The following is a 25,210-nucleotide window of genomic DNA, read 5'->3' as shown; positions in this document are numbered from 1 at the left end:
TTCTCCATGATCACATGTTGCGCTGAGTTTATACTTGAGGGACTTGTGGAGAGCAGAATACTGGCAGAAGCAGAAGATGGCATCATCCTTTCTGGTAAATGCACTCTTTTTACTGTGAAACACAGAAAGTCCCTGCCACTTTGAGCATTTTACTCACACTTATTTTCTGCAAGTTCTGGAGCTATGAATTGTGACTCTTAAGTGAGCTGTGCTGCTTGGGGGGCGGGGGGGGGTTAAGACAAAGTGCAAATGGGAGGTTACCCCATAGGTTAGAAGGCCAGTGGGTTTCTCATGGGATTCTGAAACATCTGCCTGAGTAGAGCCGCTCCCTTCAGTCTCTGCAAGTTATTCTTTCACCAAGGAATAGGAATGACGAGTCTGTCAGAAAATCTATGTGGTTCACTTGGGTAGAAGTGGGAAACTGCCACAATTTTTTCCATGGCAGAGAGTGACTTAACCCTTCAGAGTACACATTCAGCTCTATTTGGCATGCTGTTTGTTTGTTTGTTTACAGCTACAGTTACAGATAAAAACAAATCTGTTGAGGGTTAAAGAAGCTGTTCATAGAACATTTTAATAATAATGCATACTAGGAAGGCCTAGTTCTCATGTGGATGGAGTTTATTTCCCTTTTTGGCAAGTTGTGTGCTAAATGGTATCAAAGTGCACTTCTGTGGACCTTTGAGTGAACATTTATGTACATGTAAAGAATCTTGCTGCACATAGATACAATACAGTACCTCATGGCTCAGTTCAGAGTTCAAGGAATGGGATGGTGGTGGGCTTCATCATGTTACTTAAATAGACTGAGAACCATATAAGCTATACATCATTTTGTTAATAATAGCAACAAAGGTATGTTAAGACCACAAAACTAATAAACAGCAGAGCAGGCTGTTTACTCTGTCAGCAAAAACTTTTTAATTTCCTATAAATGCCAGAGAAAACAAATCAGTTTTCGCTTGGTAAAAAAAAGAAAGAAAGAAGGGGGGGAAAAGGTTCCAATGCCAAGCCTTTGAGTGGGAGTAGGATACCACTACAGAGATGGCTGTTTCCATGCATCACTGAATAATGTACTTCCCCCAAGGGTGGAATGCAGAGAAGAGCCTCCTCTGAGGATCTTAGGAAATGGACAGGCTGGTACAAGGAAAAGTGCCGTCAGGTAATTAACCTCCAGGTATAGCTCAATATCAGCACTTTTTGTTTACTCCAGAAGTGCATAAGTAGCTAATGTAAATCCTTCAGATTCAGTAGTCTTGAATCCATTTGCTTGAACCAGCTAACGATCTGGCAGCTGATTAGAAGCTTCTGCCTCTAGTTTATGGCAAACACTAATTTGCTGTTTTGTATGATTGCAGCCAACTATGGTTTGTGACGATCAGTTTGCCCACAAACTAGGATTATAAACCACAACAAATTAGTTTTGATAAGCTATAGTTGGCTACATTCAAACAAAACAGCAAACTGGGCTTCACTTGCAAATCTCTTATTTAGACAGGTCTTTTATTTGATTTTGTTGCTACTGCTTTTTTATTTAGTTTTATTTAGTTGCTGTTTTTATCTGCTCTTTTTTGTATTTTGTATTTTATTTTAATAATGTTGTTTATATTGTTGTCATCTTGGGCACCATGCAGAAGGGATGGCATATTAATCTGAATTGAATGGATGGATACATAAATACATATTGTCAGGGAACTGCCATCAGTGCCGGAGGGAGAGAGCAAGCTCCAGAGGGATTCCAGAGAGCGTCCCGGGATGGGGAGAGGCAGCCCATCTTCTGGGGAAGAGAATCAGCGTAGCACCAGTGGAGAAGGGGGGCAGATGGGGGAATCAGCGAGGCAGTCCCATGACTCCTTGCCAGGGACCAGCGGGGAGAGTAAGGGTCCTCCGCTGCCTACACCCTCCTTGCGCAGAAGGCTTCCGCGCAGGGAGAGTAGGAGGAGACTAGGCGTCAAAGAGCTTCTTTGCTGGAAGAAGTTTAAGAAACGCCCACTGACGGATTCTGCCAGCGATTGAGACAGCCACGGGTGAGTGGCTGTCCGGACAGAAAAGGTTCACTCAGGCAACCCAGCCAGGTGTTGGCACCGGCTTACGCACGAGCAACCCCTAGAACCATTACACATATGAACTTGGTGGACCTTGATTCTGATTAAACATGTGTAGAATGGGACCATAACAGTGATCTGGATACATGAAATATAGATATAGAAATATATAAGGATATAGAAATACATATTTCTATATTTTTTACTTGAGTTGTAGATCTTTCAGTTTAATATATTTGTTGATGTTCCATGCAACTCTGTACAGTGGCGTAGCGTGGGGGGTGCAGGGGGTGCCGGCCGCACCGGGCGCAACATCTGGGGGTTAGGGTTAGGGATAGGGTTAGGGGGCGCAAATCCAGGGTTAGGGGGCGCAAATTACTTGCCTTGCCCTGGGTGCTGACAACCCACACTACGCCACTGACTCTGTATTACAGCCTTTCTTAGTACAGCCTTGATGTTTTTGTACTTGATGACACAACAGTGTGCTCTCTCTCTCTCTCTCTCTCCCCCCCCCCCAACTTGTTAAACGAGTGAGTGGTGGAGTTTCTGTATCCTGTTTTATTGAAAGGAAAATCAAATTACTTTACTTTGCAACAGAACACTACTGAAGGTGTTCCTGAAAAACTCGATTTTAACCACGATATCTGGGGCATACAAAGTTAGATACATGTTTCATTCAGTTTTATTGCTATTTTTTGTTTTACTCTGTCAGAATGGATGAATGCTTTCCAAATCTAGGCTTGCGTAGGGTGGATTTAAACCTCAGCAGTTCTATTCATACACAACTTTCCTTATATTCAGCCTGGCAGCTAGTATATAGAAAGAACATGAATTTTACTACCTATCATTTTCTTTAACTCTGACTTTTATAATCACAGACTTGCAAAAGACCCACTGGTTTCTGTAGTCATACCCTTTCCTACCTAGGACAGCATATCCTGTAAAACAGGGGTGGCTAAACATTATAAAGCAGCACTTCCATCCCTCCCCATTTCAGTGCTGCAGTGGGTGGGGGTGTGGCTAGAAGTGCTCCCTTTCACTTTACACAGATCGTTCTGGGGAAAGTAAAGGGCAGCATTTTCTCCCAACCTCACTCCTGCAAATGAGTGTAGGGTGTGGGTGGTAATGCTACCTTTTACAGTAGGCCCACAACTTAACATGGGGCACCATTCTAGGGATCATGCCTAAAGCCAAAATCACATATAGTCAAAACCCATTTGGTACAATGGCGGTGGGATCACTAAAATCATTTTTTTCCTGGAACCCCACCCCCTTTTAATTTTCTTTTATTTGCCACATGCATAAAGCTGAATGTGCACAAGTTAAATGCATGCAAGTTGTGGGCCTATTGTACTCGTAAATAGCAGTCAGAGGATCTTATCTTTGATCTTAGCGCTGTGGTTCATAGCACTAAGACTGGAGATAAAGGATCCCCCTGTCTACTATATAAAGAGGATAAAAAAAGATCTCCAAATAGCAGGCAGAGCACTTTTTTCAATCAGACTGTGGGAGTTGGCATGTCAGTTCCCATCAACCCTGACTGTAGGCCAGGCTTGCTGGAGCTGTTGGGAGTCAAACAATCTCTGGAGGAGCACAGGCTGCCCACCCTTGTAATAGTTCATTAACCATAACTGAAGTTTTATTAAATGCATATTAAATGGAATTGTGATGTTTTGATTCCTTTTTGCTCCTCTGCTCTTTTCTACTCTTTCTGTCCTAATAATGTTAAAGAAATACTTTGTTACAAAGAGCCTTTTTCCCTTTTATAAAATGAAAGCTAGAAATGATTTGTTCTGTTAAAAATGAATTAAGAATATTGAGATGTGTACACCAGTATCCCTGCCTTGTTTTCCAGACATTTGTATCACTGCTTGGTATCTCTCAGATGGTTCTGTTCTTCAGAAAAGGAGAATGGCCACATACCTCTTCGGTTGGAGGGGGTGCACCTCTGTTGCTTTCTTTTCACACTCATAGTTAAGTATGTGAAAGCTAATGTGCTATTTCCCTCCTTGTAGGTGTAGATGAGCATTCCCTTGACAGCTCTCCAGTACCAGATGACAGATCAGCACTTTATTCTGGAGTTCACAAGAAGCAATTTTACTCAGATAGCTCTACTGAGAAACAGCCAGATGAGGACTCTGACTCACTCACCACATCTCCTTCATCGAGCAGCCTAGATACTTGGGGTACTAACAGGAAATTGCTCAAGACCTTCAGTAAATCTGAAAGCCGTGGCCTTATCAAACCCCCCAAGAAACTTGGAACATTTTTCTCCTACCCAGAAGAGGAGAAGACTCCAAAGGTTTGCCGCTCCTTGACTGATGGAGAGATGAAGAAGAACCTTGGTTCTCTGAACCACGGGGTAAGTAAAGAAAGCGTTTGCTTTTATGACAACAGGCGCAAGCACCATGTCTTGGTATCCTTTGAGGAAATCCAGAGTGTCAGGAAGCAGATCCGACTGAAAAAGACAGATTCTAACTACTCGTGTTCTAGAGCTTTTCTTTGCCAGCGCCCTGCTAGGAAATACATATCACCCTCAATTTGTGACCTGCAGCTGCTTCGTCACAAAGCCAAGGGGGTAGGAGGAGGAGGAGGCTGTGGCTTCCCAAACAGAAGGCTTCGAGGGCGCAACTCTGTCAGCGAGTTCAATATCACGTATGTGGTAGAAAGAAGTCTCTACAGTCACCTGAACCTGTCACATCTGGTGCGGCCAGTTACTGACAGGACACTGAGCAAAGCTGAAGAGCAGGATTTGAGGCGATGTCTGCTGGAAGAAGAGGATGAGGCAAAGAGGAAGTGGGCTGCCACAATGGACCGCTGTACTAAAAGGGTTCTTTTGAGAATCCACCAAAAGTCTGTGAGTCCAAGAGTTATCACTGACGGAGGCCTTCTGGCTCCCATGAGGTTGCAGTCAGCATGGCATGTTTTCCTCCACCATAACATCTGAAATGCATAGTTCATTGGCCTTCTCTTCTCTTCTCCTCCGCTCCTCAATTATTTGCCAACAGGATGTTCTAATAAGTGTTTGGACAGAGTGTCCTGGTCCCCAGTGTCCAAACTGGCAAAATATTAAGGGGAAACACATTGCCCTTATGATTCAGGATGACTAAAGGCAAGAAAAGCACTTTTTTGGTGCAGAAACACAGGTTTGCATTGAAAAGTAATAATAATGAAGCTATAGCATTCTTTAGCAGAAATGATAAAACCGCAACTTCACTCAGCTATATTCCTCCTTATCCGTATAACTTTTTACAAACACGCTACCCCCACTTTTGAGTACTCAGGTTTTTTGGTGTCCTTGGATAATGGAGGTTAGTTAGTTGTTTTCAGGGTATTTATACCCCAATCTTCCACAATAAAAGCATCAGAGCAGTTTGCAAAATTTAAAGAATAATAAAAGGACAGTAAAAGTATCAGGTGATCCTGCAGAACATTGAAAGCAGTGGTGGGCTGCAGGTGTTATTTGGCCTTTGGGTCCATCTTCCCCAAGCCACACCCATCTGCCTTACATCTGACGTCATATATGAGATCAGATATGAGGCAGGGAAAGATGTGACTTCATGCCAAAAGCATGGTTTGCAGGTCCTGCTGGTGGGCAGTGCTTGAGAGGTGATTGACAAAGAGGCAGCCCCGCCCCATGTCAAAATGGCCTGAGGTTGGGGGACTTTAGGATCTGTCCCACCAGCCACATTCCCCACACCTGATTTAAAAGAAGGAATATACAATGGATCTTTAGAATATGTGACCATATTGTTCCTTTTAAGCTGTCAAAGCACAGCACCTCCTCAGTGTTCCTACCAGAGGCTAGGGAGAGAAATATGTCTAAACCCATTGCGTGGCCCAATTTGTTACCCACTGTGTGGCCCAATGTGCCTCTTCAAAAAAGAAAAAAATAGCCTTACCCTGTGGGAGGCAGAAGTGGGTATAGTGGCAGTAAAGGTGAGGAGGGAAAGTTCACGCAGTGTGTATTCAGCAAGCCCGTCCTTTCCCAAGACAGTCAAACTTTTTTTATGCCTGTTGTCAGAGAGGTCCATTGTGCGATGACTGTACAACCACCAAGAACATGTGGGAGTGGCAGAGATAGGAAGGGAAGCATCTTCATGCATCCCTTCTCATGAAGGTGATTATCATTAGAACTGGTTCTACATGTCCGATGAAAACAGGATTGCATTAATCCTCCCTAACCAGGAGGGGAATGGAAGTTCTACATAGGTATGGTTAGGGCAAATGTGCCACGTTGTCAACCTTCAAAAATATCCTATGCCATTATGTTATTTCTTTTATTCCTACTGATCACTTACACTGTGCAAGTGCTGTACAGTTCCTTAACTCACTTACAGGGTAGCCCTAAACAGTTTCCTTACAACATAGTCACACTGTGTTCAATGGGGCTTACTGCTTTAAGATTACAGCCAAATTCCTACAACTGCCTGTAAGTGGGGCAGTTTTATTTCAGTTTCCTAGCTAGGAAACTGATGTTGAGAGCTAATATATTTCCAAATAACAATGAACAAGCCCATGGCCGAATGGCATTTTGAACCAGGATCTCCCAAGGCAAGGCAATCACATCAGCTGGTTTTCAGAAGCTCTCCTGTTTCTTGGATGCTGAGGAAAGAACAGATCATCTGTCCTAGTTTTCTACAGCTGTAAGATTGTTTTCTTTGTAGGAGGGAAGGGAGGCACATTTGTTAATAGATTCATTAGACCTAGAGGAGATTTCAGTGGAAACTATTACACAGCATAACACAATGAGAGGTTTAATTGACTTTTTGTTAGTTAATTTTTAAGGGTGTGACTTTGGCAGACAAAAGAACAACATAATCTTTCCTGCTGTTTTTTAGCCAGCTTTGTGCCTGCATTTGGCTAGTGGCAATTTTGAGGATATGTTAATTTCTGGCTAGGACAGATCTTTTCTCCCAGTTGTGTCATACATAAGTAGTTGATTCTGGCCTTCTTTGTAAAGTACTTCACTAAAATTAGTACTCTCAAGTGATCTTACTTATGGGGAGCCAGAAGAAGGGGGGAAAGCATTTCAGAAGGTGGCACACAAGATATTTTAGCTTGATATATAAATAGGCAGCATAGCTTTCATATTCCTTATAAAGAACCTGAAATGTCCCATAAATTATTCTGTTGTCAATGCAATGGCCATTTCATATAGCTTGTGGTTTTTGTAGCAAGGAGCTCAATATCCTTATGTGACTGTGATATATATGTTTACCCTGGTTCTATAGGAGAGAAAGATATTTATTTCCTTTTATTTTATTCAGATAGACCCTTTAATTAACTACATCCTGTGGCTTTCTTCTTTTCAAAAGAAAGGCAAAAATTAAACTGCGCGTGAACTTTAAGCACCTCTTCTTCTAAGATCATAATTCATGCTTACTGCAGCCTCAGGGAATTATGGAAGCCTCTTGTTCAGTATGATGAGTTATTTGTCTTGTATTCACATTTATTTTTGGCATCTAAATTTGTTTTGGTGGCCCAGGCATGCATAGAACCTTTTGAACATGCACCAATTTGTTTTTGATCGCATGACCATTCCATTGACTAGCCTACAACCTTATATCCACAGACTTTGTTTGGCATGTATCTCATAAAATTATTGGAAGTTATTAAATACATATATTTCAAGGCAAATTGTGTTATGACTATATAGCAGCACTGCTAGAATCCTGAAGAGAATACTGGCACTACTTTCAGTTACATGTTACATTCCAGCATTGTCAAAAATAATCCTTTGGCTATAATTTTCTGTGTATAATGCCAGATATCACATGTGCTAAAACTGTGGCTTCTGGGGTGATATGTGCACACCCCTTGCACATGCCTGAAAACTGATCTCTGCATTTGATATTTAAGGATTTCAGAATTTTTTCTGACCAGCTGTTTTTGTTTCTTGCTTTTTGAGAAAGTAAGTTTAGTTCTTGACTTTTGTTATTAAGCTGATGCTGGCTTTTGAATTTCCTTAACGGAAGTGCTTCAACGAGCTCACCAACAAAGCCTTGATTGAGAAAGAATAGAATATATGTCTCTTAGTACAGATTTGCAAATACTAGTCAACTTGCAAGTTGGTAACACCTCAATAATTAATTTTAAAGGGAGAGATATTTGCTATAAAGCATTAGTTGTGTGACACATTAGTGCCATAAAGGATGATGGTTTATCTAGAAAGTTTTATAGTTTCCGTAAGATCAGAGAGACATTGGATCAAGGCATAGGAATGAAAGACTGTTTTACTTCTAGAGAAGGTAAAAATTCTGCTTGTAGAACTGAAAGGGAGCTGTGCATCCCTAGGGAGTTTAAAGGAACCAGCACTTTTCAAGTACTGCATGAGATACAGATGAGGACCGTTAGGAAGAGCCACTTTGTTCCTACCTTGCTTTGAAAATGCGACTTTGCTTAGTGTGCTTTTTAGCATTTGGAAGAAAGGTGGTGTCATAATGCTGACGTGTTTAGGCCGTCAGAACCTTTATAACCGGCATCAGTGTTTTTGGCTTGGGCTGATGTTCTGAGAGTGACTCATTCCACTCGTCTCATTCCACTAAGTTGTGCCACTGTAAATATAACCTACTTTCTCTCGTAGCAGTAACAAAGCTCCTTTGTACCATGAAGGACTTGGTAACAAATGCAGAGCCAATGCTTTCCAAGAATGAAACTCCTATTAATATATATCCCTTGGAAGCTTAGACATTTGGTCATTTTAAGTAAGGTACTATGGATCTATTTGAGAGTCCTCTTGGCCCAATTACATTTGAGTAGATTTTCAGGATTTTTAGTTGCTTGTCCGCTTCCAAAATTTACTAAATACTGAATAGGTTTGGGTCAAAAGGTTTTTTGTTATTACTTTGCACCCCACTGACAAAGAGGTTGTGAGATTTAAGTTGGTTATGTAACACGATTTCTTACTTCAAAGAAGATTTAAATACTGTTTTGTGGGGCAACCTGAGCTAGGGAGTGTGAATAAACAACAATATGCTGAAAACCCAGAAGCTTTACAATGGAAAGCAAAAGGCCAGAGAGTTATCATGATGCATGAATGTAATGACAAGAGTCTTTTTAATTTCTCATCATGTTTTGCTTGTTACCATTATTTGTACAATTGGATGGTTTCTCATGTGTCTTCTATACCCCACAAAATGTTTATTTCTTCATACTGAATTTAATTGTAATGCATTAAGCCACAAATTTGTCTTGTGTCACAGAGAACCTGCAGCTTTGGTGGCTTTGACTTGACAAATCGCTCACTGCACATTGGAAACAATTTGGATCAGATGGTGAGTATGAGCTAGAGGTCCGCATCTGCCTGACACATCTTACTCTTTTTAATAATGAAGCACAATGGTGGGATTTAAAATGGAGTTTAAAATGTGTGGCAACTGCCACAATCATAGCTCTAAAAACTATCAATGCCACCAATAAATCTAGTTCCTCAGACTTGTTTTGATGCATACTGCCGTACAAGCCAAGTATTGAGAGCTGCTTTATACCATACAGAAAATGTTAAGCATTTGCTACATTGTGATATCAGTTAAGAATGTTAGGTTCAGTAGTCAACTTCAATGGAAAAAAATGAATTGGCAAAAGTGTGTATAATAGAAGTACACTCTGATTGCAAATGCTTACGGATTTGATTCAATATTGAGATGCAATATTGCCTGTCAAGGTAATTTACAGGCCAGAGGAATATTTTGGAATAGTTTTGAGTTACCCACTCTCCTTTTGAACATACCAAAGATAAAAAGGGTAACAAGATGCAATAGGACTATAGGAACATACTGTTATATAGTAGTAGCAGGTCTTCTTCTTCTTCTTCCTCTTCTTCTTCTTCTTCTTCTTCTTCTTCTTCTTCTTCTTCCCCTTTCCCAGAGCTGACTTCGTTGTCTTCATGTACTTTTGACATTTCTAACTTAAAAAGTTCTTCAGGTCTTCTTCTTCTTCTTCTTCTTCTTCTTCTTCTTCTTCTTCTTCTTCTTCTTCCCCTTTCCCAGAGCTGACTTCGTTGTTGCACTAGGCATTTTTGAGAGTACAGAAAGCAGGAAAGAGAGGATTTAAATTAAATCCATGATTTGTTGCTGAATCTCAGCCTCCCCATGTCTCCATGAATCCAAATCCTTTGAGTTCTTAACCTGGCATGGTTGAGGGGGAATGAGGGAAATGGCTCTGAAAACATCCCAGCTGTAACACTGGCCAGGTGGCTGGACTCTCAAAGTGGAGGGGGAGACGTGAAGTGCAGCTGTGAAAGACCTGATCCATGGAACACACAAGAACAGAGTTTGTGTTATCAACTGGGCAGCTAGTCCATGCTGGAGTTTGGACACTCTGCCCCTCCCCTTCCCCAAACCTGTATTTCCTTTCCTAACTTATTAACCCTCTGGTTAGAATGGAACTTACTTTCTCCCATCCCAAGGACTCATCAGATTAAATGAAGTTGATCTGAAATAATTTCAGATCACCACAAAGGGAAACACTACTTCTGACAACATACTAACTTGAGGAATTCACTCACAACAAATGGCCACTGGCATGGATTTTTAAAAAAAAAATCTAGGACAAAATCATGGAAGGTACTGTCATTAGTAGCTATTCATGAAAGTTAAAAGATCTAGATTTCAGGCTTGTAAACCACTCAATAGATGCTAAACGGGATAATAGCCCATGAATTTCCAGAGACATCTGTGACAATGGAATGCTGGACTCCATAGATCTCAGTCTGATCCAGGAAGGAAATTCTTGTGTCATTATGTTCCAGTGGTGGATGTTTCTTCTTGCATCTTCCCTTGCTTTCCCCCACCTTATTTGAACTTGCCCTTTCCTCCTCCTTGTTCCGTTGGTGCTGTTGAATTAATTCATCGCTCTGAGTGCTCTTTTTAATTTTTGTTACCAATGTATTTCCTTTGGGGAACATAAAGCAGCTGGGGGGGTGCTTTTCAGTAACAAATATTTTGAGAGAAAAGAGCTAAGAACTTGATTCCAGTGCCAATCCCCCACTTTGCTTTGCAGCCTCTGCAGCTGCATTTTGTAAAACAACAAAAATTAGGGCAAATTGCACTTGACTGAATGTCATGCATAGTCTGGCTCTAGAGCAGATAGCAAGCTTAACGTTAACATGTAGCGGAAGTAAATACCCAGATGTAACATCTGCCATAGTCAGTTCAATCTACCTGGATTTTAGTCAAGCAGAAGATAGTTGTCCTTATAAACACTAGACTCCGCTGAAAGCCTGTTAGTACTTCCTGTTGCTAAAAAGTGCTCCAAAAATGAAACTTAACATAAGCAATAGGAGTCCAGACTTTAGATGCACTTGAAATTGTTTTTCTTAGCTTCTAAAGTGTTCAAAATTAAGCCTAAACAAGAAAAAAGGAAGTGGAACAGAAATATATATTGAAGACAGTGTTGAGCTTGATGGGATTCGTGCAAGAAATGTAATAGCTGAGCAAAATGTAACATTTACTTCCAGGGCGGTGTATTTGGCATGGTCCCCATTCAGAACTTTAGGTGGAAAAGGCTATGCCAGTACAGTGGTACCTCGAGTTACATACGCTTCAGGTTACAGACTCTGCTAACCCAGAAATAGTACCTCGGGTTAAGAACTTTGCTTCAGGATAAGAATAGAAATCGGGCTCCAGCGGCATGGCGGCAGCAGCAGGAGGCCCCATTAGCTAAAGTGGTGCTTCAGGTTAAGAACAGTTTCAGGTTAAGAACGGACCTCCGGAACGAATTAAGTACGTAACCCGAGGCACTACTGTATTGGATTCTCCCATCAGTTAAAATGTATAAAGCCAGGAGCTTTAAGGTATTTAGCATTCTGGCTGATATTTCAACATAAAAGTTGCATTCAGGAGTTGTCTATATGTTTATAGACATATGTTCCTGACTTATTACCCTGTTTGTTAACTAACATATAAGCCAGAGTTTCCTGGTAACCATACAAAGCAGGATAGATGTGCCAAATACACACATGAGGGGAGGAGAAAAGTAGAAGGGCAAAAAATGAGTGCTTGTTCACAGTTTCATCAACCATTATAAAAATGCTCCAGCCAAAGTATATGATACCAGAAAAACTCAGTCTTGTCAAGAGACCCAACTGAAATGCTTCTTGGGGACTGCACAAAAGCAGTTCAGCTGTCAATGTTTCCCTAAGACACTTTTCATCTGAGACCTGATCAGAGAAAAATGACAATGGCAAATGGTGTTGTTTTCATCCTTCTTTCATTTTACAGGGCAAAGATGGTGATTTTGTTTATAAAGAAGTGATCAAATCCCCATCTACTTCCCGCATGTCCCTTGGTAAAAAGGTGAAATCTGTTAAAGAAACCATGAAGAAAAGGATGTCTAAGAAATATAGCAGCTCCTTGTCAGAGCAGGTACGTGGTTTTGTTCATTTGCTTGTTTGTTTTAAATTAAACCACAGCTGGGGGCTTTATTTGTTTGAGTAAATACTTGAAGAGTTGTTGATGCCTATGTTTTGCAACCTTACTGGAAAGTACAACAGCGTCATTCGAAAAAACTCCCCGTGGGAATAATGTAGTAAAGCAATTCCAAGGCCTTTTCAAAACTATTTACTTTGAAAAGAGCTTCAATAAAATCATAAAAGGGAGTTAGGATTGAGTTAGGGCAATAAAGTATATGATTTCATTCCATATACGCTGGTTTTAAAAATGAATGGCTTTATATACTGTGCCCTAGTCCTCTAGCAATGTCAAACTGCCTCCAATACATCCTCTGAATTACACAGCAACATGCACTTTGCAACAAATGCTTACACCAATTTAGAAAAAAATGAAACATCTTTCACATATAGAATGTATTTACTTTTTAAAATGTAATTTGTGCTCTGTTGTAATGACATAACTTATTTTTAAAAAATATTTGTGGTTCCCTAGTACTTAGTTAAAAGCATCTTAAAACAAAAGAAACATCTAAGTAACTTCTTCCACCATTAAAATAAGTAATAAAATAGCAATTTCAATCCTACTGTTTAGCTAAAATTGTACTGAAATATAAACACTGTTTAAAAATGCAAACGAAAGACATAAAACTCATAAATTATACAGAAAACACGGGAAAATATTTATATTGGGTCAGGTACCTGATAATATAAGGAAGGTTTACATTCAGCATACACCTAATTTCATTTCATTATCGTAAATCTTTGATGGTTTTCAATAAAATATTGCCCCATGGTATGAGATCCCTGTTATTATAAATATCCATTATAAATCTGTAAATTCCATTGAATAGTAACAGTGGCTTTTCCTGTTTCACTTAAAAATAAATAAATCAGTCCCTTTGCTGTTTGTCTCTGCTGTGTTGAGGGCCACTGTATCAAGAGGCTATTCCCATTGAGCTGTTAATGGGAATTACTGGGCAGAAAAAGTAGTCTTATATAAAGCCCTAAAATCTGTGAAACTCCATTTTGCCCAGCAAGCTTTTCAAATGGGTATGGTGAGCCATCAGGAAAAAAAATACTTTTTTCATTATAACATATTAAATCCCACATTGCAGAGATCTATATAGTTGATCCTTAAAGTTCATTCTGAAAATATATTATTTTAAAGTTCCTCCTTCAATTTCCTCTGGCCAAAATCAATCTGTTTTTCCAAGCATGTTGCATTTGGCAGACTTCATTGAATTTGGTTTGGTGGGTTGTCAGAATACCCAACACTTTATTATTATTATTTTTTCATCAGTCTTTCCACTTGAACTGTAAGCATAACAAGTAATTGCTGGCAAGCAACTACTGGCATTGGCATCAGCCTTGAAAAGAGTTTCCATTGATTTAATATCGCCCTCTAGAGGACTGTTGAATAATCAGGATGCAGCAGTATACTATTATGATGTGCTCAGGAGCTGAAGGCTGGTCTTTGATAAGCAGAACATCATGGCATGTTTATCTTTAGGCCCTTTGAGATATGTTGGAATAATATTACCAATATAAATTCAGGTCTCTGGTTCCTGTATTTTACTTTGTCTCATTCTTATCTCCAACGGCACGGGATTGATTTCCAGCCAGAAGGCCTCCAAAAATGGACTCTCACTTGACTAGTGTGTTTTGCTCAGTACCCTGTCAGAGTGGTTCTGAAGCCCTTAGTTGCTGCTTTTGCTGTAAATAAAGAATTTGTCTGAATCTTTGGAGAAATGAGGCAATCTTCTTTGTCTGTCCTGAAGCAAAGTTCATCGTAGTCTGCCAGACCATCCCAGCGTTAGACTCCTGGTATTAAAATAAGAGTCATTTGTTGTGTTGCTCAGTGACAGTAACACGTTAGCACATTTATCTCCCAAGGTTCATTTCTGATGCATCTGATTGGTACAAAGCTCCAGTATGATGCTGACTCCTGTAATGCAATCTCCGTGGCCCCTGTCGTTTCTAAAATTGAATTCTGCCTTAACACAGCCAAATATTTTGAAGTCATTGTTGGATAATACAGATCCATCTTTTCTAGATCTGGATCATTGTTCATTGAAGCATTGCAGATGCAAGTCTACAAAAAGCAGAAGTGAAGAGCATGCCATTACTTATTTTAGGCTGCATTCCTAACCCCTGGCCCCACTTACGTGAGAGTCAGCCCTATTGAATTTCATAGGACTGGCTCCCTTAGTGTGTTAAAAGCAAACTGACAGCTCTGCAGGTGATGAGTCAAGCAGTATAGCATTCCTGCTGCATCTGAACCAGGAAACAATAGTTACTGGTTTCCAAACAAGCCAGGTTATTAAGCCAACTTTAAACCTGGCTTGTATTGAAGCTATGAACCATTGCTTCCTGGTTCAGATGTAATGGGAAACAGTGGTTGCATGAGGCTTCCTAGCCTGTTTCCCCACTCACATAAAGTTAAAAGTAACATGGCTACGTGTGGATGCAGGAGAAACAGATCTCATATAATTACGAGGAGATATGATCTTCCAAAGTCAGTCAAAGAGAATTTGTCGTACTTGCTGTATTGTACAATCAGGCATGGTGATAAATGAGGTCCTGTCAGACCCCACTGTTGAGGCCAGAAATATGAGCATTTAAGATTATGAAGTGATAGTTGTTAGGTATACAAGATTTTCCAATACAGACAGCAAAGAAGACCACATTTTTACAAAGTGAAACGCACCCCAATCCTGCAAATACAGTATGGCCCATTAATAGGCAATTGGCAGTGACTGAGCTGACACAAGGTAAGGCATGCAACCACCTTGCACTGCCACCACAATGTTTGCTTTCAATTCCTAGGTCCAGCTATGATGTGCCCATAATTTAGTAAGGTTCTGATTTCTAATTCAAATTTTCTGAACTGCATGGACCTTTCTGCAGTTCACAGCAGGAAAAGTATTCCAAGACTAGCGTACAAGAAACAAACATTAGAAAAAATGGGATGGGAGGCACTTTCTTATTAGCTATCTGTGGCTTCAGTTCTTCAATTCTCCCTGGAGATTTGCTTGATTTGTGGAAAGTTTCCTGATGACTCTGCAGCATGCAAATAACAGGCTTCATTCAGATGGTTTGTGATTGCATGTCTGTGGAATAAGTCAGCAATTCTTGTAAATCAGCAGGTTTCTTTTAATTTGTTGCTGCAGATAGTCTCTTGAACATTGTACCATGTTATTTTCTTACATTGTCATTTATCAAACAAAATGCCTTCTTGACACCAGCATGCATGCGCACACCCACATCCACTCACAAACATAAACGAACACTACTCTGACTGTAGTTAGCTCCCAGAAATGATTGTTTTAGCAAGTAAGCTGCCAAAATATCAGTATGGATGAGATCTTCTTGAATCTGTCTTGTTACTTGAGTGACGAATGAAGAAAACATGTCCATTACATTTCAAGTAACGGGTTTTTTGCTTTGTTTACAATTTTCATGCATAAATTGCATCGTCAGGTTTAATTCATTTCATACAAACAAACAAACAGAATGTGTTAGTTATTCATTCCAAATGGTAACATTTCTATTGTTTCACCTGCCATTTCATTTCTACTATGTTCAGCAAACTTCACATGAAAATTTTGATTCTAAGGCTTAGGAAAACAACACAACAGCAGAATACACAATGAAACAGCAAAATCACAAGTAAATATTGAAATGCAATGCTCTAGTCAAATTAGTATTTGCACTGTGTCTAGGATAATATTTTTTTAAATTGTAATTTCCCCCTTTTTGCAAATGTGAGGGGGTTGCATTAATGTTTTTGTATGTTTAAGACGGCAATCCTATGCACTTGCTTGGGTGTAAGGGAACAAGCCCGATTGAACACGGTGTGATCTTACTTTCAAGTAAACGTTTATAGGATTGGTTTGCACAACAAATACAGTTAAAAGGAGAGTAAATTACAAAACAAATAATTTTACTGATATTTCAACAAATAAGGAAGAGAAAATTTTACCAGCCATCTTCTTATTTTTTATGGTAGCCTCCCTCCACCACTAAAGAAAAATCAACTATAAGATGGATCAAAGAGATCAAACAATATATGAGAGACTTGGGTGATCTTATTATTAAAAAAAAGCAAATCTCTACAACTTCTTTTTACAGAAAAAACCTTGAACACACAATTTTACTTTGTGTTCCCAACCTAACATTTTCCAAAGGCAAGAGCAACAGAGAATGCTGGTTGGATAGCTTGGTTGCAGAGCATGTGGTTTCCATGCACAAGGTCCTGGGTTCAATAGTTTGCAGATGACATAAAGCCAGATGATATGCAACCTTTGTCTGGGACCCTGGTGAACCACCCCTCAGTTTCCATGTACCATGTAGTCACAGAGCAGTGGTTTCTCAAGTGCAAATGAGGGCATATTCAAGGAAAGGTTCCATCTGAGTGAACATGATTAGAATTGGACTGTAAAGGGGATAAGTGGTTTTCTACAGTTTGGGATTGCAGGGGAGACTAAGCTTAGTTTTTAACCTTGACATTGTTTTCCTGTTTTGATCGGGTTCTTTTCTCATTTGCAAGATGCAGGTATTTTTCACATTTGCTGTATCTTTTTAGGCTAGAATGTGTTGGGAAAGAAGAACTTTATCCTATTACACTTCCTGGGTTTGCTACCTCAGTTGGGGGCCTGCAGAAGGCTACTTTAATCTTCATGCATATTGTAATAGATTGTAACCCTGTATGGTACCAATTGATCAACTACACAGCCAGCACAAGTTGTCAATAAGTTGTGTGGTGATTTTCTTTCAGGATTCCAGCCTGGATGTAATGCCAGAATCTCCTCAGTCACTACAGCCAGATGCTGATTCTCTGGATAAACCCAAACTGAAAGCTGGTGGTTCTGTAGAAAGTTTAAGGAGCTCTCTAAGTGGTCAAAGCTCAATGAGTAAGTAGTAAATAGAATGCTTGTCACAACCCAGCTCAGGTTTAACATTCATGATTGAATGAGTTATGGTTTATTAGATCAAAGACTAGCATTATGCTTGCATACGCCATCCTCATACACACACACACACCTTTGCATGTCCACACCCTTCCCTTCCTTCATGGTTTATTAAACAAGTTCCCCAAAATGGGAAGCTGTAAGAAACCCCGGAAGTGTTTTGTGAAGATGCATAAGATAAGGAAGCAGGAAGCCTAGTGCTAGCTATGTCTGAATCAATCCTACTGTATCTTTTTGGATGAAACTCAAGAGTTCTCTTTTTTTACGGCAGCACATAAAGAAAACTAATTCTGAAGCGTAGTTGAAATCACAAATGCTGGCGGGCAAGGTAGTTGGTTCTTAGAACAGCAGTACTTCAGCTCTTATCTTGGGCAGACAGACAGCATGTGCACCAATATTCCTGGGGTATTTTCACCTACAGACTTGTCAGACTCAAAGAAATTGTTTTGCTTGAGGTAGTGAGAATTGAGCCTGTGATTATCCAGTGCATGGCTCAAATGAATGGTTAGTTTTCCCACCGAGCAGTGCTTGGTAGTACATAAAAATCAATGCTTTCCAACATTCTTTCGTGAAAAGTGAGGTATTCTCACTTAATGAGGAGTAAAAAAAATACTAGACTTTGCAGCAAAAAGTTAATGCTTGGGCAAGTCTTTAGGAAAGACTTTCTTTCTTTCTTTATATATATATCTTTGTTTTAGGAGGGGGGGATCCTTTCAGTTAAAATCAGCCCAGCACTATTGAGCACTCAGCTGAAGCCTGGGGTTCTAGATTAAACAGTGGACAGGGACTGTGTGGCCTCCAGTGTTTCAGCATGTGCTGTAAGATTCTGTGCCCAGCTATTCCAAGAAAGTGCTGTGGCAAACAGCATCAGCAGATGCATCCCTAGGGAGCTGGTAAGTGTTTTTAAAAGTGCCCTAAACATCCAAGAGAGGCTCAGAACCTACTGTTTGCTGCCAGATGAGTTCTTCTATCATGTTTTTCAGTGTATTTTATAGTTGGGTTTTGGGGAGTAAACTCTTCTCTCTCTTTTTTTTTAATCACAAATAGGTGGACAAACCGTAAGCACAACAGACTCCTCAGCCAGCAACAGAGAGAGTGTCAAGTCTGAAGATGGTGATGATGAAGAACTACCATACAGAGGACCATTTTGTGGCCGGGCCAGGGTTCACACTGATTTTACCCCCAGTCCTTATGATACAGATTCCCTGAAACTCAAGGTACTCTTTCTGGAATAAATCTATATTTGAATCCAGGGAGTGTTCATAGGTGTCTTTTACAAGCTGGAATTATTAATACCTTGGGCTTGCCCTCTTGTCAGAATCACATGCACCTCAGTAATATTGCTGTCACCAGATGGCGAGAACATATAGCCCTTGTACCCAGAGAACTGTGCTGGTTTTCTGTGAGTTGATGGGAACAGACTGAAGTGCCTGCATTGACTTCAGATCTGCTGTAGTACCCAAGCAAGTGGTCTTTTGTCCTCTCTATGGTAGTAGGTGACCCTCTGGGAATTTGCTGCAGGCTCCATTTTTGTCAGTTCCATTTTTAGGAATATAGTGAATATCATCCTTTTCCTTTTCCCATAGACAACATAATAGCTGTATTCTGCTGCTGTATAAATGGCTGTGAAGCCAAACTGCAACCTTTGTATTCATTTTATTTTGTTGTTATGGGTGTTTTTTTATTGTGTGTGGATAATTGTAAGCCATGTCTCTGTCTCAGAAATAGTAGAAATGTAAATAATAAATAAATATGCTGTGTATTTTTTAGAAAAAGAAAACTTACTAGAGAGGCCCACTAGAGAGGCAGAAAGATGAGCAACGAGCTGAAAATAAGTTAATTATCACAGAACTGGAAATGTATGCTATGAATTCATTTCTGCTCTACTTGTGGATTTGACAAATCAGCAAAAAGATTTTCATAGATTTATCCCTTGCATCGGGCAATTAGAAGAACATTGTAGTCAAGAAAAGTTGTGCATGTAGTTTTCAAAAGCTTTTGCATAGGTGAAACCTTTTTAAAAGGATGGGACAAGAGAAAGTTTTTGTTTTAAATACCTAGTTCAGAATACTGGTAACTCACATCTTACATTTACAGTGGTACTTCAGGTTAAGTACTTAATTCGTTCCAGAGGTCTGTTCTTAACCTGAAACTGTTCTTAACCTGAAGCACTATTTTTGGGTTAGCGGAGTGTTTAACCTGAAGCGTATGTAACCCGAGGTACCACTGTATTTAACTTACACAATCACAGCTTTGCACAGGTGGGGGAAAATAAAAGAGCAGAGGAAACCCACTCTCCGTTTGTTTGTTTGTTTATTTATTTCCACCCACCTGCGCCAAGCTGTGATTGTAGGCTTACCCAGCTTAGGGAAGGTAGTGTGAAGGCTCTGGCAGCATCCCAGAGCCCTTGTGCAAAGGTGCCAGGCTTTGAGAAGGTGTGAGGGTTCTGGCAGGTTCCTAGAGCACCTCCTGCTTCCTTCCCTGAGCCAGGCAAGTGCTTCTTGGGCTTTGGGAAGGACCCTGCCAGAGCCCTCCTGCCACCTTTCCAAAGCTGGACAAATGCTTACTGGGCTTGAGCAAGGAGGTGGGAGGGCTCTGAGATGCTGCCAGATCCCTTGCACAGCCTTCCGAAAGCTTGGGTAAGCAGAATTCCACCTTGCAGGGGGCCCAATTCTGGGAGTTCCTGGCTTTATGCGTTTTTACATATATGCATGGACCCCCAGAACCAAACCCTCACATATGAAGCAAGTTACCTGTATTACAGAGTTGGGAAATGAGTTCTGGATTGTCATTTTAAAAAAAGAAACCTGGTAAGCTAGATGCTTCTCAAGATTCCACCCCTTTTTCTATTTAAGTCTGCAAGCAATAACATGTGCATTCCTTTATGATACAGTAAACATTAATTTTGTAATTTGCAAGTCGCTATGGAGCCTTCAGGTAGATGTATTCTGCTTCCCTCATATACAGAAGGGCGATATAATTGATATAATCAGCAAACCACCTATGGGAACCTGGATGGGCCTCTTGAACAACAAAGTGGGTACCTTCAAGTTCATCTATGTGGATGTGTTACATGAAGAGGAAGAGAAGCCTAAAAGGCCTACAAGAAGGCGACGGAAAGGCAGACCACCTCAGCCCAAATCTGTTGAGGATCTCCTAGATCGCATCAACTTAAAGGTGGGCTGTAATTGTCTTATACTTGCTTTACTCCTCTACAAGCACTTCAACTCCATATCTATACAATAAATAGGACTAAATTCACAGCCTTAAAACCATATGCACTTCTGTATCCCAGCATTTAAAATAGTGTGTAATGAATCAAAATGTGATTTCATTTGCAAGATCTATGTGGCATTGTGGAATTCCCTTGTTTAAATTATTTGGTCGATTCTCAGATTATAAGGCATTCATAGTTGAAAGTGAGAACAAGTTGAAACCCCAAGCTTCTTGAGATTTATTGCACTTGAATTTTTATGGTTTGCATATGCTTTGCATAAATTTATAATTTTAGATGTAAACATATAGTGTGTTCTTTAGCCTATGAAGCTGGGCAGGCAGTGGGGAGTAAACTGATTGGGCCAGCGCAAGAGACATCATCAGTTTTGAAGGCTAAGTCCTCTTCCCATTTTTCTCTCTGGTTATTTCAGGTGAAGTACAATTAGCTCTCCAGAAGAGGAAACAGCTGGCATATAGAGGAAAATTGTCTGCTGTGTAACTGTTTTATTTAATTAATTTGTTCAGTAGCCCTACAAGGTAATGTTTAGCAAAAGCAGCATTACCAAACAGAAGCAGCTAATATAGTAGAGCACAGCTGTTGAGCTGCCTCCTGACAGCAAAATCACCCTCCACACCAGCCAAAAGCATTTGCATTTCATTTATTAAGGAGATTTTTATTTTGTATTGCTTGATGCTCAATCAGGCAGGCTGGAAATAAGACATTCTCCCTGCTGTTTATTCTTCCTACTCTGCTGTTAAAGGGAAGTAGCTTTTTTCTTTTCTTTTTTTAGCAAGCCGATTTAAGAAGATGGGATTCTGAATTCAACAGCAGGAACCTTGTTAGAGGGCTAACAGATTCCGTAGACATTCTCTGATCCCATAATTTCTTTTCTGTGTGAATATATCCTAAACTGTTGAGTTTTTATATCACGAGTAAAAATAATACTGTTTTGTTTTCATAGCTGCCATGCACAGGAAGGATCATGTTATGATACTGTGATGATGACTTTATCCCTTTATTGATACAAACTGTACCTGTTTAACTGGGCTGGGAAACCTTTCTCTTCATTATTTAAAGCCGCTAAGGGTCCATAAAAACAACAGCAGCTAGTAAAAACTTAGCCTATCCAGCTAAAAAGGCTTTCTACTCAGGACTTGCTCTCAAATCAGGCAGGCTACACTGGAAGTCCAGCTTTGGACAGAACCAAGATTGGTCTGGTTATAACTGAAATTTTGGCCCTAGAAAAGGATAAAGCGTTGGGCAAAACAAAGATCGACCAAAGAGTTACAGTAGAGAGAGTTCAGAAGATCTTGAAATCTTAACTGCTTTTTAAAGGCTCGAAAAAATCAAACATTCAAGGAGAGAATAGGTAGGAGGCCTCCTCTAAGATGAATTCCAGGGCCTGGAATTGGGAGCCAAGGCAACAGCAACCCAACACTTGTTGGGAATGCAATCAATCATGATGGAATAAATGGTGAACTCATTTGAGAACCCTGTTACCTTACTCCCCCAAAGCCTTTTGCATACTGTGTGGCTAATCAAGCTATTTGAACAGAGCACCTCCTAACAGTTGAGCTCCTGTCGAGCATAATACTTATAATTAGAGCACCTGTCCTCAGCAATGAAGATTATGTGCCTGAGCAATAAGCAATGGCCATATGAATGTATGTTCACTGAAATATACCCTGTTACTCTGGAGCCACAACTGTGTCTTCTAACTGAAAACAACCTCAAGTTGAAAATGTTCAAGCTTGCCCTTCCCTACCCCTGCTTCCCACAACCATCCCCAGAAGGCGTCACTTCCTGAAATCCAAAGTGGGATGTGTAATCACTACTCTTGTTATACAACAGCATCTCCTCCATTTCTTGCTTGTTACATAATTTATTGAGTCACAAGCTAAAGCTTGAAGCAGGAGAGAAAGGATTACAAAGGTTTGTTTTCTTACTTTCTGAAAGTTTAACGTGAATTATATTTGAACATGACTGCATTTTTAATATAATGCTGCCCTTACTTGTCTTTAAAAAAAACACAAATCCTCAGACCCCTCTGAGGCATCTGCAAGCTTAAAATCATTACTTTTCTCAGCTAACATGCATATATGATGGCATGAGGGTGGGTGGATAAATCTGCTTTCTTCCCAAGGTATTATATTTTGCAGTAAAATCTTATGATTCTTATTACTTTTAAATAGATTGAAAAGGCTTGTTCCTATATTTTAAAAATAGTTTCCTTTTCTTGTTTTGTTGAACTGATGCTGGGCTGGAAAGGGGAGATTATCCTGCAATTATCGTGATTTTTTTAATGTGGTGCTAGTAAATTTCCAAGATCCATTTGTTACTTAATTGTCTTTTTGGAGGATGAGTCTTTTTGGAGCATCATTGACAACCACAGCAGCTGTGATCACCTTCTGTTTCGAAGCTAGCTTAAACTTAAAAATGGACTGAATAAAAGAACAAACGGTTTTTGAACCATCCTTTCTGTACCACTACCTGCTTGGTGTTTGCAAGGCTCACTTACTCTCTTTACCACTATGTGTCTGTACATTAATCGTAGAAATGAGAAGGTTATATTAAATGACATAACAGACCAAAAGTTAAGAACTTTGAACTTGACCTGGTAATGTACAGTCAAAACTTGGCTGTCGAACGTAAACTGTTCCGGAAGCCCATTCAGCTTCCGAAATGTTTGACAACCAAGGCACAGCTTCCAATTGGTTGCACGAGCTTCCTGCACTCAAGCGGAAGCCGGGTCAGACATTCGGCTTCCGAAAACCGGAGCATTTGCTTCTGGGTTTTCGGCATTCAGGAGCCAAAACGTTCGAAAACAGAGCCATTCGGGAACAGAGGTTTGACTGTATTGGTATGCCAAAAAGAAGAAGAAGCAGCTTTTAAGCACCAGTGTTATGTATTGGCAGTAATCTTTCCCCACAAGGAGTTCAACCAATTTAATGTTTAAATCAGGCATAGATTTCTGCAATGCACAACTTTGATGTAGAGTAGTTCGCTACCATTACAGATGACAACCTCTGGTAATGTCATACTATGTTCTTAACAAAGAATCACATACCGTATTTTTTGCCCTATAGGACGCACTTTTTCCCCTCCAAAAATGAAGGGGAAATCTGTGTGCGTCTTATGGGACGAATACAGGCTTTCGCTGAAGCTTGGAGAGGGAGAGGGGTCGGTGCGCACCGACCCCTCTCGCTCTCCAGGCTTCAGGAAGCTATCAACAAGCCTGCTGCACGGAGCGCGGAGCGCGCTGAAGCAGAGCGCCCCGCGCTTTGGGCAGACATCGACCAGCCCCACAAGCTCGGGGGACAGCGGGGAGGCGCAGCGCCGCCATCCCGCTGTTCCCCGACCTGGTTTGGAGGCTGGCGCTGGGGGGAAGCGCGCTTGTCCCCAGTGCCAGCCCCACAAGCTCGGGGGACAGCGGGGAGATGGAGCGCCGCCATACCACTGTTCCCCGACCTGGTTTGGTTTCCCCGACCTGGTTTGGGGGGGGGGAAATAAAGGGGGGGGAAATTCCTTTATTTCCCCTCCAAAAAACTAGGTGCGTCCTATGGGACGGAGCGTCCTGTGGGACAAAAAATATGGTGATTCAGGGGTTGCCAGACTTTTGAGGCCCCTGAGCACATTTACAAACCAGAAAAACTGTTGTAGGCACATCCTTCCCAGCCGGAACACACCCACACCCAAAATCACCCCTGCTCAAGAAGGCTTCTTTTCAAGTCTAATTTCAGCAGCAGGGACAGGACCCTGTGGCCACCAAGAAAGACCTCTGCAGACACATATGCAACAGCAGGCTCTACACTGGCTGCCCATAACATACAGAACCAGTTGCCAGTAGAACTTTGTACTGTCTGAAGTCTACCTGTAATACTACAATCTTTATTTCATCTAGTGGGTACAGAGTTACTTGAGAGATTCTTTATGTTACCTGCAATCAGTATAAATAACCACCTGTAATCACTGATCAGAAAGGTAGAAAATGTATGGATGGCATGGAAAGTGGCATCTTGTTTTGAGTAGTTCTGCACTGCTGTTTCCTTCTTATGTGCCACAACTGTTCTCTTCCTATGCCACAGGAGCACATGCCCACCTTTTTATTCAATGGCTATGAAGACCTGGACACTTTCAAGCTCCTAGAGGAAGAAGACTTGGATGAGCTCAACATACGGGACCCACAGCACAGAGCTGTTCTCCTGACAGCAGTTGAACTGCTACAGGAATATGATAGTGAGTGAGGCTTTGAATTTCTTCTCTAATGCACAGCTAAGGATTTGTAACCACTTGGGGGTTGGGAAACTGTAGCTGTAGTAATTCCAATGGATTGGATCCAAAGAAAAGTATACACAACATGGCTTGTAGAAGTTCACGTCCCACCTCCTCTTTCCCCATCAACATCCACCCTTTGAAAAGGCTCTCCTTGCTTGAATGAGTTTGGCTGTAGCAGGGGGAACTGAGGGAAAAGGAAGGACCCTCCTTCCCAAGACAGGGAGAGGCAATTCTTCCTTCTGCCTCAGCCTTCCATGCCACAACCCAGCTGCCACCAGCCCAGTTACTACATGCTTATTTCAGGATCCAT

At 40.8% G+C, this 25,210-nt stretch overlaps 1 protein-coding gene across 5 annotated transcripts in view; it reads left to right on the top strand.

Annotated features, from left to right (window-relative positions):
• Positions 1-25,210, top strand: part of LOC307213538 (SAM and SH3 domain-containing protein 1-like) — a 529,506-nt gene that overhangs the window by 491,239 nt on the left and 13,057 nt on the right. For 3 of the 5 annotated variants that reach the window (XM_079971495.1, XM_079971498.1, XM_079971496.1), the window contains exons 10-16: positions 4,061-4,902; positions 9,251-9,322; positions 12,269-12,412; positions 17,216-17,351; positions 18,456-18,625; positions 20,376-20,585; positions 24,711-24,861. In XM_079971495.1, the coding sequence (XP_079827621.1) occupies positions 4,061-4,902; positions 9,251-9,322; positions 12,269-12,412; positions 17,216-17,351; positions 18,456-18,625; positions 20,376-20,585; positions 24,711-24,861 (1,725 nt within the window). The remainder of the gene's footprint in view (positions 1-4,060; positions 4,903-9,250; positions 9,323-12,268; positions 12,413-17,215; positions 17,352-18,455; positions 18,626-20,375; positions 20,586-24,710; positions 24,862-25,210) is intronic. The other 2 variants (XM_079971497.1, XM_079971499.1) reach the window with 1 other exon arrangement.

This window comes from Podarcis cretensis (assembly GCF_951804945.1).
Source record: "Podarcis cretensis genome assembly, chromosome: 3".
Classification (NCBI taxonomy): Eukaryota; Metazoa; Chordata; class Lepidosauria; order Squamata; family Lacertidae; genus Podarcis; species Podarcis cretensis.
Note: the sequence above shows the minus strand (reverse complement) of the source record. Positions and strands in the feature narration are given on the sequence as shown.